Source organism: Petromyzon marinus, chromosome 73 (genome assembly GCF_048934315.1).
Source record: "Petromyzon marinus isolate PM22_M1 ecotype Great Lakes invasive population chromosome 73, UKy_Petmar_22M1.pri1.0, whole genome shotgun sequence".
NCBI classification, from domain to species: domain Eukaryota; kingdom Metazoa; phylum Chordata; class Hyperoartia; order Petromyzontiformes; family Petromyzontidae; genus Petromyzon; species Petromyzon marinus.
Genome location: NC_133739.1, coordinates 97,050 through 113,793, shown reverse-complemented (window position 1 = coordinate 113,793; position 16,744 = coordinate 97,050). Strand labels below are relative to the sequence as shown.

General features: G+C 47.7%; 1 protein-coding gene across 4 annotated transcripts in view; it reads right to left on the bottom strand.

The window, feature by feature from the left end:
- LOC142906965 (DNA polymerase I-like) overlaps window positions 1–16,707 on the bottom strand; it is a 35,335-nt gene extending 18,628 nt beyond the window's left edge. Inside the window, exons 1-3 of one of the 4 annotated variants that reach the window (XR_012930601.1) lie at window positions 12,308–16,707; window positions 10,031–10,412; window positions 2,105–2,229 (exon numbers count right to left, since the gene is read on the bottom strand). Coding sequence is in view for 1 of the 4 variants with exons in the window: in XM_076055808.1 (XP_075911923.1) it covers window positions 2,105–2,229; window positions 10,031–10,118 (213 nt within the window). In the remaining 3 variants the exon portion in view is untranslated. Of the gene's footprint in view, window positions 1–2,104; window positions 2,230–10,030 lie in introns of all 4 variants that reach the window. The other 3 variants (XR_012930600.1, XM_076055809.1, XM_076055808.1) reach the window with 3 other exon arrangements.
- Between the last annotated feature and the right edge of the window lie 37 nt (window positions 16,708–16,744).

The window sequence follows — 16,744 nt, the reverse complement described above, 5'->3', positions numbered from 1 at the left end:
GTATCACCGTGTCTCCCCGTGTCTCCCCGGGTCTCCCCGCGTGTCCCCGTGTCTCCCAGTGTCTCCCCGTGTCTCCCAGTGTCTCACCGTGTCTCCCCGTGTCTCACCGTGTGTCCCCGTGTCTCACCGTGTCTCACCGTGTCTCCCCGTGTCTCACCGTGTCTCCACCCATCTCCCCGTGTCTCCCCGAGTCTCCGCTAGTCTCACCGTGTCTCCCCGTGTCTCCCCGTGTCTCCACGTGTCTCCCCGTGTCTCCACGTGTCTCACCGTGTCTCCACCCATCTCCCCGTGTCTCACCGTGTCTCCACCCATCTCCCCGTGTCTCCACCCATCTCCCCGTGTCTCCACCCATCTCCCCGTGTCTCCCCGTGTCTCCACCCATCTCCCCGTGTCTCACCGTGTCTCCCCGTGTCTCTCAGTGTCTCACCGTGTCTCCCCGTGTCTCCCCGTGTCTCCCACGTGTCTCACCGTGTCTCCACGTGTCTCCCAGTGTCTCACCGTGTCTCCCAGTGTCTCCCAATGTCTCCCAGTGTCTCCCCGTGTCTCCCCAAGTCTCCACCCATCCCCCCGTGTCTCACCGTGTCTCACCGTGTCTCCCAGTGTCTCCCCGTGTCTCCACCCATCTCCCCGTGTCTCCCCGTGTCTCACCGTGTCTCCACGTGTCTCCCCGTGTCTCCACCCATCTCCCCGTGTCTCACCGTGTCTCCACGTGTCTCCCCGTGTCTCCCCGTGTCTCACCATGTCTCCCCGTGTCTCTCCGTGTCTCCCCGTACCTGTGCACGTCTCCCCGTGTCTCCCCGCGTGTCTCCCCGTGTCTCACCGTGTCTCCCCGTCTCTCCCCGTGTCTCCCCGTGTCTCCACGTGTCTCACCGTGTCTCCACCCATCTCCCCGTGTCTCACCGTGTCTCCACCCATCTCCCCGTGTCTCCACCCATCTCCCCGTGTCTCCACCCATCTCCCCGTGTCTCCCCGTGTCTCCACCCATCTCCCCGTGTCTCACCGTGTCTCCCCGTGTCTCTCAGTGTCTCACCGTGTCTCCCCGTGTCTCCCCGTGTCTCCCACGTGTCTCACTGTGTCTCCACGTGTCTCCCAGTGTCTCACCGTGTCTCCCAGTGTCTCCCAATGTCTCCCAGTGTCTCCCCATGTCTCCCCAAGTCTCCACCCATCCCCCCGTGTCTCACCGTGTCTCACCGTGTCTCCCAGTGTCTCCCCGTGTCTCCACCCATCTCCCCGTGTCTCCCCGTGTCTCACCGTGTCTCCACGTGTCTCCCCGTGTCTCCACCCATCTCCCCGTGTCTCACCGTGTCTCCACGTGTCTCCCCGTGTCTCCCCGTGTCTCACCATGTCTCCCCGTGTCTCTCCGTGTCTCCCCGTACCTGTGCACGTCTCCCCGTGTCTCCCCGCGTGTCTCCCCGTGTCTCACCGTGTCTCCCCGTCTCTCCCCGTGTCTCCCCGTACCTGTGCACGTTTCCCCGTGTCCGTGGACAGGATGTCCGGCAGCAGCCTGCGTCTGCCCGTGATGGTCTCCACGTGTCTCACCGTGTCTCCCAGTGTCTCACCGTGTCTCCCCGTGTTTCACCGTGTCTCCCAGTGTCTCACCGTGTCTCCCCGTGTCTCCACCCATCTCCCCGTGTCTCCCCGTGTCTCCCCGCGTGTCTCCCTGTACCTGTGCCCGTCTCCCCGTGTCCGTGGACAGGATGTCCGGAAGCAGCCTGCGTCTGCCCGTGATTGTCTCCCCGTGTCTCACCGTGTCTCCCAGTGTCTCACCGTGTCTCCCAGTGTCTCCCCGTGTCTCCACCCATCTCCCCGTGTCTCCACCCATCTCCCCGTGTCTCCCCGTGTCTCACCGTGTCTCCCCGTGTCTCCACGAGTCTCCCAGTGTCTCACCGTGTCTCCCCGTGTCTCCACGAGTCTCCCAGTGTCTCACCGTGTCTCCACCCATCTCCCCGTGTCTCTCCGTGTCTCACCGTGTCTCCCCGTGTCTCCACGAGTCTCCCAGTGTCTCACCGTGTCTCCACCCATCTCCCCGTGTCTCCCCGTGTCTCCCCGTGTCTCCACCCATCTCCCCGTGTCTCCACGTGTCTCCCCGCGTGTCTCCCCGTACCTGTGCACGTTTCCCCGTGTCCGTGGACAGGATGTCCGGAAGCAGCCTGCGTCTGCCCGTGATTGTCTCCACGTGTCCGTGTCTCCGGCAGTAGTCCACAGTCCGTCTCAGGAAGTCTCGAACGCCTGCAGACGGAAGATGTAGTCAGTAGTTGTATAGTTATATTGTCTGTAGTTGTGTAGTCTGTAGTTGTGTAGTATCTGTAGTTGTGTAGTCTGTAGTTGTGTAGTCTGTAGTTGTGTAGTCTGTAGTTGTGTAGTTGTGTAGTATCTATAGTTGTGTAGTCTGTAGTTGTGTAGTCTGTAGTTGTGTAGTCTGTAGTTGTGTAGTCTGTAGTTGTGTAGTCTGTAGTATCTATAGTTGTGTAGTCTGTAGTTGTGTAGTCTGTAGTTGTGTAGTCTGTAGTTATATAGTCTGTAGTTATATAGTCTGTAGTTGTGTAGTCTGTAGTATCTGTAGTTGTGTAGTCTGTAGTTGTGTAGTCTGTAGTTGTGTAGTCTGTAGTTGTGTAGTCTGTAGTTGTGTAGTCTGTAGTTGTATAGTCTGTAGTTGTATAGTCTGTAGTATCTATAGTTGTATAGTCTGTAGTTGTATAGTCTGTAGTCTCTATAGTTGTATAGTCTGTAGTATCTATAGTTGTATAGTCTGTAGTATCTATAGTTGTATAGTCTGTAGTATCTATAGTTGTATAGTCTGTAGTATCTATAGTTGTATAGTCTGTAGTATCTATAGTTGTATAGTCTGTAGTCTCTATAGTTGTATAGTCTGTAGTATCTATAGTTGTATAGTCTGTAGTATCTATAGTTGTATAGTCTGTAGTATCTATAGTTGTATAGTCTGTAGTATCTATAGTTGTATAGTCTGTAGTTGTATAGTCTGTAGTATCTATAGTTGTATAGTCTGTAGTATCTATAGTTGTATAGTCTGTAGTTATATAGTCTGTAGTGTCTATAGTTGTATAGTCTGTAGTATCTATAGCTGTATAGTCTGTAGTTGTATAGTTGTATAGTCTGTAGTATCTATAGTTGTATAGTCTGTAGTATCTATAGTTGTATAGTCTGTAGTATCTATAGTTGTATAGTCTGTAGTATCTATAGCTGTATAGTCTGTAGTATCTATAGCTGTATAGTCTGTAGTATCTATAGCTGTATAGTCTGTAGTATCTATAGTTGTATAGTCTGTAGTATCTATAGTTGTATAGTCTGTAGTCTCTATAGTTGTATAGTCTGTAGTATCTATAGTTGTATAGTCTGTAGTTGTGTAGTCTGTAGTTGTGTAGTCTGTAGTTGTGTAGTCTGTAGTTGTGTAGTCTGTAGTTGTGTAGTCTGTAGTTGTATAGTCTGTAGTTGTGTAGTCTGTAGTTGTATAGTCTGTAGTTAAATAGTCTGTAGTTATATAGTCTGTAGTTGTGTAGTCTGTAGTTGTGTAGTCTGTAGTTGTATAGTCTGTAGTTGTGTAGTCTGTAGTTATATAGTCTGTAGTTAAATAGTCTGTAGTTATATAGTCTGTAGTTGTGTAGTCTGTAGTATCTGTAGTTGTGTAGTCTGTAGTTGTGTAGTCTGTAGTTGTGTAGTCTGTAGTTGTGTAGTCTGTAGTTGTGTAGTCTGTAGTTGTATAGTCTGTAGTTGTATAGTCTGTAGTATCTATAGTTGTATAGTCTGTAGTTGTATAGTCTGTAGTCTCTATAGTTGTATAGTCTGTAGTATCTATAGTTGTATAGTCTGTAGTATCTATAGTTGTATAGTCTGTAGTATCTATAGTTGTATAGTCTGTAGTATCTATAGTTGTATAGTCTGTAGTATCTATAGTTGTATAGTCTGTAGTCTCTATAGTTGTATAGTCTGTAGTATCTATAGTTATATAGTCTGTAGTTGTGTAGTCTGTAGTTGTATAGTCTGTAGTTGTGTAGTATCTGTAGTTGTGTAGTATCTGTAGTTGTGTAGTCTGTAGTTGTGTAGTCTGTAGTTGTGTAGTCTGTAGTTGTGTAGTCTGTAGTTGTGTAGTCTGTAGTTGTGTAGTATCTGTAGTTGTATAGTCTGTAGTTGTGTAGTCTGTAGTTGTGTAGTCTGTAGTTGTGTAGTCTGTAGTTGTGTAGTCTGTAGTTATATAGTCTGTAGTTGTGTAGTCTGTAGTTGTGTAGTCTGTAGTTGTGTAGTCTGTAGTATCTATAGTTGTGTAGTCTGTAGTATCTATAGTTGTGTAGTCTGTAGTTGTGTAGTATCTGTAGTTGTGTAGTCTGTAGTTGTGTAGTCTGTAGTTATGTAGTCTGTAGTTGTGTAGTATCTGTAGTTGTGTAGTCTGTAGTTGTGTAGTCTGTAGTTGTGTAGTCTGTAGTTGTGTAGTCTGTAGTTGTGTAGTCTGTAGTTGTGTAGTCTGTAGTATCTATAGTTGTATAGTCTGTAGTTGTGTAGTCTGTAGTTGTATAGTCTGTAGTATCTATAGTTGTATAGTCTGTAGTATCTATAGTTGTGTAGTCTGTAGTATCTATAGTTGTGTAGTCTGTAGTATCTATAGTTGTATAGTCTGTAGTATCTATAGTTGTATAGTCTGTAGTATCTATAGTTGTATAGTCTGTAGTATCTATAGTTGTATAGTCTGTAGTCTCTATAGTTGTATAGTCTGTAGTATCTATAGTTGTATAGTCTGTAGTCTCTATAGTTGTATAGTCTGTAGTATCTATAGTTGTATAGTCTGTAGTATCTATAGTTGTATAGTCTGTAGTATCTATAGTTGTATAGTCTGTAGTATCTATAGCAGTATAGTCTGTAGTATCTATAGTTGTATAGTCTGTAGTATCTATAGTTGTATAGTCTATAGTCTCTATAGTTGTATAGTCTGTAGTAGCTATAGTTGTATAGTCTATAGTCTCTATAGTTGTATAGTCTGTAGTATCTATAGTTGTATAGTCTGTAGTATCTATAGTTGTAAAGTCTGTAGTTGTATAGTCTGTAGTATCTATAGTTGTATAGTCTGTCGTATCTATAGCTGTATAGTCTGTAGTATCTATAGTTGTATAGTCTGTAGTATCTATAGTTGTATAGTCTGTAGTATCTATAGTTGTATAGTCTGTAGTATCTATAGTTGTATAGTCTGTAGTATCTATAGTTGTATAGTCTGTAGTATCTATAGTTGTATAGTCTGTAGTATCTATAGTTGTATAGTGTGTAGTATCTATAGTTGTATAGTCTGTAGTATCTATAGCTGTATAGTCTGTAGTATCTATAGTTGTATAGTCTGTAGTATCTATAGTTGTATAGTCTGTAGTATCTATAGCTGTATAGTTTGTAGTATCCATAGCTGTATATACGTCACTATAGTTGTATAGTCTGTAGAATCCATAGCTGTATAGACGTCAATATAGCTGTATAGTCTGTAGTCTCTATAGCTGTATAGACGTCAATATAGCTGTATAGTCTGTAGTATCTATAGCTGTATAGTCTGTAGTATCTATAGTTGTATATACGTCACTATAGCTGTATAGTCTGTAGTATCTATAGCTGTATAGTCTGTAGTATCTATAGTTGTATAGTCTGTAGTTGTATAGTCTGTAGTCTCTATAGGTGTATAGTCTGTAGTATCTATAGCTGTATAGTCTGTAGTATCTATAGCTGTATAGTCTGTAGTATCTATAGTTATATAGTCTGTAGTATCTATAGTTGTATAGTCTGTAGTATGTATAGTTGTATAGTCTGTAGTATCTATAGTTGTATAGTCTGTAGTATCTATAGCTGTATAGTCTGTAGTATCTATAGCTGTATAGACGTCACTATAGCTGTATAGTCTGTAGTATCTATAGTTGTATAGTCTGTAGTATCTATAGTTATATAGTCTCTAGTGTCTATAGTTGTATAGTCTGTAGTATCTATAGCTGTATAGTCTGTAGTATCTATAGCTGTATAGTCTGTAGTATCTATAGTTGTATAGTCTGTAGTATCTATAGTTGTATAGTCTGTAGTATCTATAGTTGTATAGTCTGTAGTATCTATAGCTGTATAGACGTCACTATAGCTGTATAGTCTGTAGTATCTATATTTGTATAGTCTGTAGTATCTATAGTTGTATAGTCTGTAGTATCTATAGCTGTATAGTCTGTAGTATCTATAGTTGTATAGTCTGTAGTATCTATAGTTGTATAGTCTGTAGTTGTATAGTCTGTAGTATCTATAGTTGTATAGTCTGTAGTGTCTATAGTTGTATAGTCTGTAGTATCTATAGCTGTATAGTCTGTAGTATCTATAGCTGTATAGTCTGTAGTATCTATAGTTGTATAGTCTGTAGTATCTATAGTTGTATATTCTGTAGTATCTATAGTTGTATAATCTGTAGTATCTATAGCTGTATAGACGTCACTATAGCTGTATAGTCTGTAGTATCTATATTTGTATAGTCTGTAGTATCTATAGTTGTATAGTCTGTAGTATCTATAGCTGTATAGTCTGTAGTATCTATAGTTGTATAGTCTGTAGTATCTATAGTTGTATAGTCTGTAGTATCTATAGTTGTATAGTCTGTAGTGTCTATAGCTGTATAGTCTGTAGTATCTATAGTTGTATAGTCTGTAGTATCTATAGTTGTATAGTCTGTAGTATCTATAGTTGTATAGTCTGTAGTATCTATAGTTGTATAGTCTGTAGTTGTATAGTTGTATAGTCTGTAGTCTCTATAGTTGTATAGTCTGTAGTGTCTATAGTTGTATAGTCTGTAGTATCTATAGTTGTATAGTCTGTAGTCTCTATAGCTGTATAGTCTGTAGTATCTATAGTTGTGTAGTCTGTAGTATCTATAGTTGTATAGTCTGTAGTATCTATAGTTGTATAGTCTGTAGTATCTATAGTTGTATAGTCTGTAGTATCTATAGCTGTATAGTCTGTAGTATCTATAGTTGTATAGTCTGTAGTATCTATAGTTGTATAGTCTGTAGTGTCTATAGCTGTATAGTCTGTAGTATCTATAGTTGTATAGTCTGTAGTATCTATAGTTGTATAGTCTGTAGTATCTATAGTTGTATAGTCTGTAGTATCTATAGTTGTATAGTCTGTAGTATCTATAGTTGTATAGTCTGTAGTTGTATAGTTGTATAGTCTGTAGTATCTATAGTTGTATAGTCTGTAGTCTATATAGTTGTATAGTCTGTAGTATCTATAGTTGTATAGTCTGTAGTGTCTATAGTTGTGTAGTCTGTAGTATCTATAGCTGTATAGTCTGTAGTATCTATAGTTGTATAGTCTGTAGTATCTATAGTTGTATAGTCTGTAGTATCTATAGTTGTATAGTCTGTAGTATCTATAGTTGTATAGTCTGTAGTATCTATAGTTGTATAGTCTGTAGTATCTATAGTTGTATAGTCTGTAGTATCTATAGTTGTATAGTCTGTAGTATCTATAGCTGTATAGTCTGTAGTATCTATAGTTGTATAGTCTGTAGTATCTATAGCTGTATAGACATCACTATAGTTGTGTAGTTGTGACTCTGGTTGTGACTCTGGTTGTGACTCTGGTTGTGACTCTGGTTGTGACTCTAGTTGTGACTCTGGCTGTGACTCTGGTTGTGACTCTGGTTGTGACTCTGGTTGTGACTCTGGTTGTGTGGTTGTTACTCTAGTTGTGACTCTAGTTGTGACTCTAGCTGTGACTCTAGCTGTGACTCTGGTTGTGACTCTGGTTGTGACTCTAGTTGTGACTCTAGTTGTGACTCTAGTTGTGACTCTAGTGTTAATCTAGTTGTGACTCTGGTTGTGACTCTGGTTGTGACTCTAGTTGTGTGGTTGTGACTCTAGTTGTGACTCTAGTTGTGACTCTAGCTGTGACTCTAGCTGTGACTCTTAGCTGTGACTCTGGTTGTGACTCTAGTTGTGACTCTAGTTGTGACTCTAGTTGTGACTCTGGTTGTGACTCTAGCTCTGACTCTGGTTGTGACTCTGGTTGTGTAGTTGTGACTCTAGTGTGAATCTAGTTGTGACTCTGGTTGTGACTCTGGTTGTGACTCTAGTTGTGTGGTTGTTACTCTAGTTGTGACTTTAGTTGTGACTCTAGCTGTGACTCTAGCTGTGACTCTGGTTGTGACTCTGGTTGTGACTCTAGTTGTGACTCTAGTTGTGACTCTGGTTGTGACTCTAGTTGTGTGGTTGTGACTCTAGTTGTGACTCTGGTTGTGACTCTAGCTCTGACTCTGGTTGTGACTCTGGTTGTGTGGTTGTGACTCTAGTTGTGACTCTAGTTGTGACTCTAGTTGTGACTCTGGCTGTGACTCTAGCTGTGACTCTGGCTGTGACTCTAGCTGTGACTCTAGCTGTGACTCTAGTTGTGACTCTGGTTGTGACTCTGGTTGTGACTCTAGTTGTGACTCTAGTTGTGACTCTGCTTGTGACTCTAGTTGTGTGGTTGTGACTCTAGTTGTGACTCTAGCTGTAACTCTAGTTGTCTAGTTGTGACTCTATTTGTGACTCTAGTTGTGACTCTAGTTGTCTAGTTGTGACTCTAGTTGTGACTCTAGCTGTGACTCTAGTTGTGACTCTAGCTGTGACTCTAGTTGTGACTCTAGTTGTCTAGTTGTGACTCTAGTTGTGACTCTGGTTGTGACTTTAGTTGGGACTGTGTCTGTGTGGTTGTGACTCTAGATGTGACTCTAGCTGTGACTCTAGTTATGACTCTAGTTGTGACTCTAATTGTGACGCTGGTTGTGACTCTGGTTGACTCTAGTTGTGAATCTAGTTGTGACTCTAGTTGTGACTCTAATTGTGACGCTGGTTGTGACTCTGGTTGACTCTAGTTGTGAATCTAGTTGTGACTCTAGTTGTGACTCTAGCTGTGACTCTGGTTGTGACTCTAGTTGTGACTCTAGTTGTGACTCTAGTTGTGACTCTGGCTGTGACTCTAGCTGTGACTCTAGCTGTGACTCTAGTTGTGACTCTGGTTGCGATTCTAGTTGTGACTCTAGTTGTGACTCTGCTTGTGACTCTAGTTGTGTGGTTGTGACTCTAGTTGTGACTCTAGCTGTAACTCTAGTTGTCTAGTTGTGACTCTATTTGTGACTCTAGTTGTGACTCTAGTTGTCTAGTTGTGACTCTAGTTGTGACTCTAGCTGTGACTCTAGTTGTGACTCTAGCTGTGACTCTAGTTGTGACTCTAGTTGTCTAGTTGTGACTCTAGTTGTGACTCTAGTTGTGACTCTAGTTGTGACTCTGGTTGTGACTTTAGTTGGGACTCTAGCTGTGACTCTAGCTGTGACTCTAGTTGTGACTCTGGTTGTCTATTTGTGACTCTAGTTGTGACTCTAGCTGTGACTCTAGTTGTGACTCTAGCTGTGACTCTAGTTGTGACTCTAGTTGTGACTCTAGTTGTCTAGTTGTGACTCTAGTTGTGACTCTAGTTGTGACTCTAGTTGTGACTCTAGTTGTGACTCTGGTTGTGACTTTAGTTGGGACTCTGTCTGTGTGGTTGTGACTCTAGTTGTGACTCTAGCTGTGACTCTAGTTATGACTAGTTGTGACTCTAATTGTGACGCTGGTTGTGACTCTGGTTGACTCTAGTTGTGAATCTAGTTGTGACTCTAGTTGTGACTCTAGCTGTGACTCTGGTTGTGACTCTAGTTGTGACTCTGGTTGTGACTCTAGCTGTGACTCTGGTTGTGACTCTGGTTGTGACTCTAGTTGTGACTCTAGTTGTGACTCTGGTTGTGTAGTTGTGACTCTAGTGTGAATCTAGTTGTGACTCTGGTTGTGACTCTAGTTGTGACTCTAGCTGTGACTCTGGTTGTGACTCTAGTTGTGACTCTAGCTGTGACTCTAGCTGTGACTCTGGTTGTGACTCTGGTTGTGACTCTAGTTGTGACTCTGGTTGTGACTCTGGTTGTGTAGTTGTGACTCTGGCTGTGACTCTAGCTGTGACTCTTGGCTGTGTGGTTGTAGTCTCCACGAGTCTCTCACACCTGGATAAGTCTCCATGAACGTCTGTATGAGATTGTCGGCTTCCTCGGTCGACACTCCGAGCTGATTGGCCAGCGAGGCAGCTCCCATCCCATAGATGATCCCATAGCACAGCTGAGATAAAGACAAAGATCCCCCAGGTAGCCTGTTACAGGATGCAGGGGCAAGTGCTGTCAGCGATTAGCGGCGGCGGCGCCTATGAAGGCTACCGGCACTGTGGCTACACACACAGAGAGAGGGGGGCGGGTGGTCGGCAGCACCACCACGCCCGGCCGCCTTTGTCTCTCCCCCAGGTACTCATTTGAGGCTGAGTCGACCTAGGGGAGGCCCAGGACCGGTTCAGATAATCGTCACCGGTGTTGGCCGTGAGCGCTGAAAGCTACACTCACATATACACAGACACACACACAGACACACTCACACAGACACACACACACACACAGACACACATACACACCTACACACACAACAACCGCCATTCACCACTAAGTGGTGGTGACGTCACCACGACGCTTGTGCCAGGCTATGTGCACCCTGAGGCCACATGAAGTGTCGAACGCCCGCTGGCAGGAGGTCACAGGGCAGACCCAGGTGCCACGGGTCGACTGACTGAGATGACTGGCTGATGCACCACCTGTGCCCCCTACTGTGCCAACCTGCTGTGCTTTAGCCAACCCGGCGCTCTGCTCGTTGTTGTGAGCGTCGCTCCTCCGCCCTCCGTTGTTGTTGTTGGAGGGCGACTGCCTCCAACTGCCCAGTAGCGTCCTTCACGAGCCTCCTCCACAGAGGCCGATCTTGACACCGCTGGTACCAGTCATCGGCAAGTCCACTCAGCTCCACGTCCTCCTGTACCACATCACTCCATCTCTTCTCTAGCCCGTGCCGCGCCCGCTTAGCCCCCTCAATCCGGCCGAACAAAAGCTGTTTCGGCATGCGGTGGCTGGGCATGTGGGCTACATGACCCAGCCAACGCAGCCTTGCCTGCCGGAGGAGCTCACCGATGGGACCCTGCCCAGATCTTTCAAGGATTTGTGAGCTCCTCACACAATCCAGTCTGGTTAAACCCGGGATGGATCGTAGGCAGGCCAGCCTAAATGTTTCTAACCGGCGAAGATGTTCCATTAGGGGGGGTCCACGTTTCGCAAGCGTAGAGAAGGGAGGGAATGACCGTGGCCGAGAAGACCTGAAGCTTAGTGCGGAGCGACAGACCAGGTAGCTTCCACACAGCGTTACGCAACCGATGAAAAGATATTCCCGCCCGACTGATTCGGAGTGAGACCTCTGCTGTTAAACTGGAGCCAGTCATAAGCACACTGCCCAGGTATGGGAAACTCTCCACTCTCTCCACAACTGCCCCATCAGCGATTGGGAGTTGTGGGGGTGGAGTGTCCGATGGTACAAAATACCCAGGCAGGTGCTTAGTTTTGGTGGGGCTGATGGTAAGGCCCCACCTCTTAGTGGCACGCTCCAGTCTCAGCAGCAGCGTCTCCAACTCCTCCTCTGACTGAGCAGCTATTACCAAATCATCAGCATACATAACGTGGTTGAGCAATAGGGAGCCATCCCTTGACCGCACCCGGGCATCGATTAGCCTCCCATTATATCTGTACCATATGGAGATTCCCCCGGTACAGCTATTGAAGGCTTCATGAATTACGTGGTCAAAATAGATGTTAAATAATGTGGGAGCCAGAGGACATCCCTGTCGCACCCCAAAATGAACAGGGAATGGCTCTGACTCCCGGCCACGTAGTTTTACCCGGGCCCGCTCACCATCATGAAGGTCCTTAATGATCGTGAGCAGAGGGTCAGGTACTCCAAAAGCACGAAGAACGACCCAGAGCCCAGGCCTACTGATGGTATCATAGGCCTTGACCAGGTCAATAAAGCAGAGATGTAGGTCTTGTTGGAATTCCCTACACCTCTGCTGTAGCAGACGGACAGAAAATATGGCATCTGTGCAGGACCGCCCTTTCCTGAAACCGCATTGGGGCTCCGCAAGCCTCTCCTCAGCGTGCCTGGCAAGGCGATGCTGAATAATCCTTGCCAGGACCTTTCCCGGCACACTGAGGAGTGAGATGCCCCTGTAGTTGTTACAGTCTGTGCGGTCCCCCTTCTTAAAAAGGGGGACCACCAGGGCATCCTTCCAATCCTGCGGAACCCGTCCAGTGGTCCAGACTGTTGTTATGATGTCATATAGGGCAGTCTGTGCACAAACGCCACCCTCCCTCAGCATTTCGCTGAAAGCTACACTCACATATACACAGACACAAACAGACACAACAACAACAACCGCCATTCACCACTAAGTGGTGGTGACGTCACCACGACGCTTGTGCCAGGCTATGTGCACCCTGAGGCCACGTGAAGTGTCGAACGCCCGCTGGCAGGAGGTCACAGGGCAGACCCAGGTGCCACGGGTCGACTGACTGAGATGACTGGCTGATGCACCACCTGTGCCCCCTACTGTGCCAACCTGCTGTGCTTTAGCCAACCCGGCGCTCTGCTCGTTGTTGTGAGCGTCGCTCCTCCGCCCTCCGTTGTTGTTGTTGGAGGGCGACTGCCTCCAACTGCCCAGTAGCGTCCTTCACGAGCCTCCTCCACAGAGGCCGATCTTGACACCGCTGGTACCAGTCATCGGCAAGTCCACTCAGCTCCACGTCCTCCTGTACCACATCACTCCATCTCTTCTCTAGCCCGTGCCGCGCCCGCTTAGCCCCCTCAATCCGGCCGAACAAAAGCTGTTTCGGCATGCGGTGGCTGGGCATGTGGGCTACATGACCCAGCCAACGCAGCCTTGCCTGCCGGAGGAGCTCACCGATGGGACCCTGCCCAGATCTTTCAAGGATTTGTGAGCTCCTCACACAATCCAGTCTGGTTAAACCCGGGATGGATCGTAGGCAGGCCAGCCTAAATGTTTCTAACCGGCGAAGATGTTCCATTAGGGGGGGTCCACGTTTCGCAAGCGTAGAGAAGGGAGGGAATGACCGTGGCCGAGAAGACCTGAAGCTTAGTGCGGAGCGACAGACCAGGTAGCTTCCACACAGCGTTACGCAACCGATGAAAAGATATTCCCGCCCGACTGATTCGGAGTGAGACCTCTGCTGTTAAACTGGAGCCAGTCATAAGCACACTGCCCAGGTATGGGAAACTCTCCACTCTCTCCACAACTGCCCCATCAGCGATTGGGAGTTGTGGGGGTGGAGTGTCCGATGGTACAAAATACCCAGGCAGGTGCTTAGTTTTGGTGGGGCTGATGGTAAGGCCCCACCTCTTAGTGGCACGCTCCAGTCTCAGCAGCAGCGTCTCCAACTCCTCCTCTGACTGAGCAGCTATTATCAAATCATCAGCATACATAACGTGGTTGAGCAATAGGGAGCCATCCCTTGACCGCACCCGGGCATCGATTAGCCTCCCATTATATCTGTACCATATGGAGATTCCCCCGGTACAGCTATTGAAGGCTTCATGAATTACGTGGTCAAAATAGATGTTAAATAATGTGGGAGCCAGAGGACATCCCTGTCGCACCCCAAAATGAACAGGGAATGGCTCTGACTCCCGGCCACGTAGTTTTACCCGGGCCCGCTCACCATCATGAAGGTCCTTAATGATCGTGAGCAGAGGGTCAGGTACTCCAAAAGCACGAAGAACGACCCAGAGCCCAGGCCTACTGATGGTATCATAGGCCTTGACCAGGTCAATAAAGCAGAGATGTAGGTCTTGTTGGAATTCCCTACACCTCTGCTGTAGCAGACGGACAGAAAATATGGCATCTGTGCAGGACCGCCCTTTCCTGAAACCGCATTGGGGCTCCGCAAGCCTCTCCTCAGCGTGCCTGGCAAGGCGATGCTGAATAATCCTTGCCAGGACCTTTCCCGGCACACTGAGGAGTGAGATGCCCCTGTAGTTGTTACAGTCTGTGCGGTCCCCCTTCTTAAAAAGGAGGACCACCAGGGCATCCTTCCAATCCTGCGGAACCCGTCCAGTGGTCCAGACTGTTGTTATGATGTCATATAGGGCAGTCTGTGCACAAACGCCACCCTCCCTCAGCATTTCGCTGAAAGCTACACTCACATATACACAGACACAAACAGACACAACAACAACAACCGCCATTCGCCACTAAGTGGCGGTGACGTCACCACGACGCTTGTGCCAGGCCATGTGCACCCTGAGACCACGTGAAGTGTCGAACGCCCGCTGGCAGGAGGTCACGGGGCAGACCCAGGTGCCACGGGTCGACTGACTGAGATGACTGGCTGATGCACCACCTGTGCCCCCTACTGTGCCAACCTGCTGTGCTTTAGCCAACCCGGCACTCTGCTCGTTGTTGTGAGCGTCGCTCCTCCGCCCTCCGTTGTTGTTGGAGGGCGACTGCCTCCAACTGCCCAGTAGCGTCCTTCACGAGCCTCCTCCACAGAGGCCGATCTTGACACCGCTGGTACCAGTCATCGGCAAGTCCACTCAGCTCCACGTCCTCCTGTACCACATCACTCCATCTCTTCTCTAGCCCGTGCCGCGCACGCTTAGCCCCCTCAATCCGGCCGAACAAAAGCTGTTTCAGCATGCGTTGGCTGGGCATGCGGGCTACATGACCCAGCCATCGCAGCCTTGCCCGCCGGAGGAGCTCACCGATGGGACCTTGCCCAGATCTTTCAAGGATTTGTGAGCTCCTCACACAATCCAGTCTGGTTAAACCCAGGATGGATCGTAGGCAGGCCAGCCTAAATGTTTCTAACCGGCGAAGATGTTCCATTAGGGGGGTCCACGTTTCGCAAGCGTAGAGAAGGGAGGGAATGACCGTGGCCGAGAAGACCTGAAGCTTAGTGCGGAGCGACAGACCAGGTAGCTTCCACACAGCGTTACGCAACCGATGAAAAGATATTGCCGCTCGACTGATTCGGAGTGAGACCTCTGCTGTTAAACTGGGGCCAGTCATAAGCACACTGCCCAGGTATGGGAAACTCTCCACTCTCCCCACAACTGCCCCATCAGCGATTGGGAGTTGTGGGGGTGGAGTGTCCGAATGTACAAAATACCCAGGCAGGTGCTTAGTTTTGGTGGGGCTGATGGTAAGGCCCCACCTCTTAGTGGCACGCTCCAGTCTCAGCAGCAGCGTCTCCAACTCCTCCTCTGAATGAGCAGCTATTACCAAATCATCAGCATACATTACGTAGTTGAGCAATAGGGAGCCATCCCTTGACCGCACCCGGGCATCGATCAGCCTCCCATTATATCTGTACCATATGGAGATTCCCCCGGTACAGCTATTGAAGGCTTCACGAACTACGTGGTCAAAATAGATGTTAAATAATGTGGGAGCCAGAGGACATCCCCGTCGCACCACAAGGTATACAGGGAATGGCTCTGACTCCTGGCCACGTAGTTTTACCCGGGCCCGCTCACCATCATGAAGGTCCTTAATGATCGTGAGCAGAGGGTCAGGGACTCCAAAAGCACGAAGAAAAACCCAGAGCCCAGGCTTACTGATGGTATCATAGGCCTTGACCTTGTCAATAAAGCAGAGATGTAGGTCTTGCTGGAATTCCCTACACCTCTGCTGTAGAAGACGGACAGAAAATATGGCATCTGTGTGGTCCCCCTTCTTAAAGAGGGGGACCACCAGGGCATCCTTCCAATCCTGCAGAACCCGTCCAGTGGTCCAGACTGTTGTTATGATGTCATGTAGGGCAGTCTGTGCACAAACGCCACCCTCCCTCAGAATTTCGCTTGGGAGATCATCTCTGCCCGCTGCCTTTCCTGGTCTCAGACTCCGGATCGCCTTCAGTACTTCCCCAACAGATGGCACCTCAGCCAGCCACTCACAGGGGGTGACTTCTTCCAATATTTGAGGCACCGCAGCCTCAGCAGGGTCATCCTCACTTTGTGCCACGATGTTTTCCTAGCTGAGCGATTTTCCCTCCCCCAGGACCTCACAGAAATGCTCAGAAAATCTGCAAACCTGTTCCTGGGGGTCGGAGATTGGATCACCGTTTTTTCCCCTAATGATGGTAATAGGTGTTGCGCTGCAGGTTACTTTTTTGATGAAGTTAGAGATTTGTGATCGCGGGCCACTGAGGCAGACTCCATCTCCTCAGCAACCCGCGACCACCATCCATCCTTGCAGCGCCTCACAGCTCTCTGAACCTCCGAGCGAAGGCTGCGGTAAGCCTCCTCATTCTCTGACGTGGGATTCTGTAGCCGATGACAGTGGGCCTGTCGCTTTTTCTCAACCATCCTGAACACCTCCTCTGTCAGCAAGGATCTCTGGGGAGGTCTGGACTGCGTACCCAAAGCAGCCATTGCAGCTGCATGAGTCACAGTCCTAAACCTCGCCCATTTACCCTCGACATCAGGAGGAGTGGGGGACGATGCCAACCCCAGCCGCAAGCGATGATGAAATTCTCGCTTGCAACTTTCATCAGATAACGGAGACCAGGCCACTTTAGGTTGGAATGGGGTCCTGGGTGTACACCCACCACCGGAGTGGAAGAATGGCAGGCGCATCTTACAGATGACTAGTCGATGGTCAGAGGGCAGATCAGCTCCACAGTAGGTCCTGGTGTCAAGGACATAGGCTTGCATCCGCTGGTCTGTCACTATGTAGTCCAGCAGATGTTCTTGCTTGGACCCGGCATGCATCCATGATGTTGTGTGGATGCGCCGATGCCGGAACAGCGTGTTGGTAATTACAAGCCCATGGGCTGCACAAA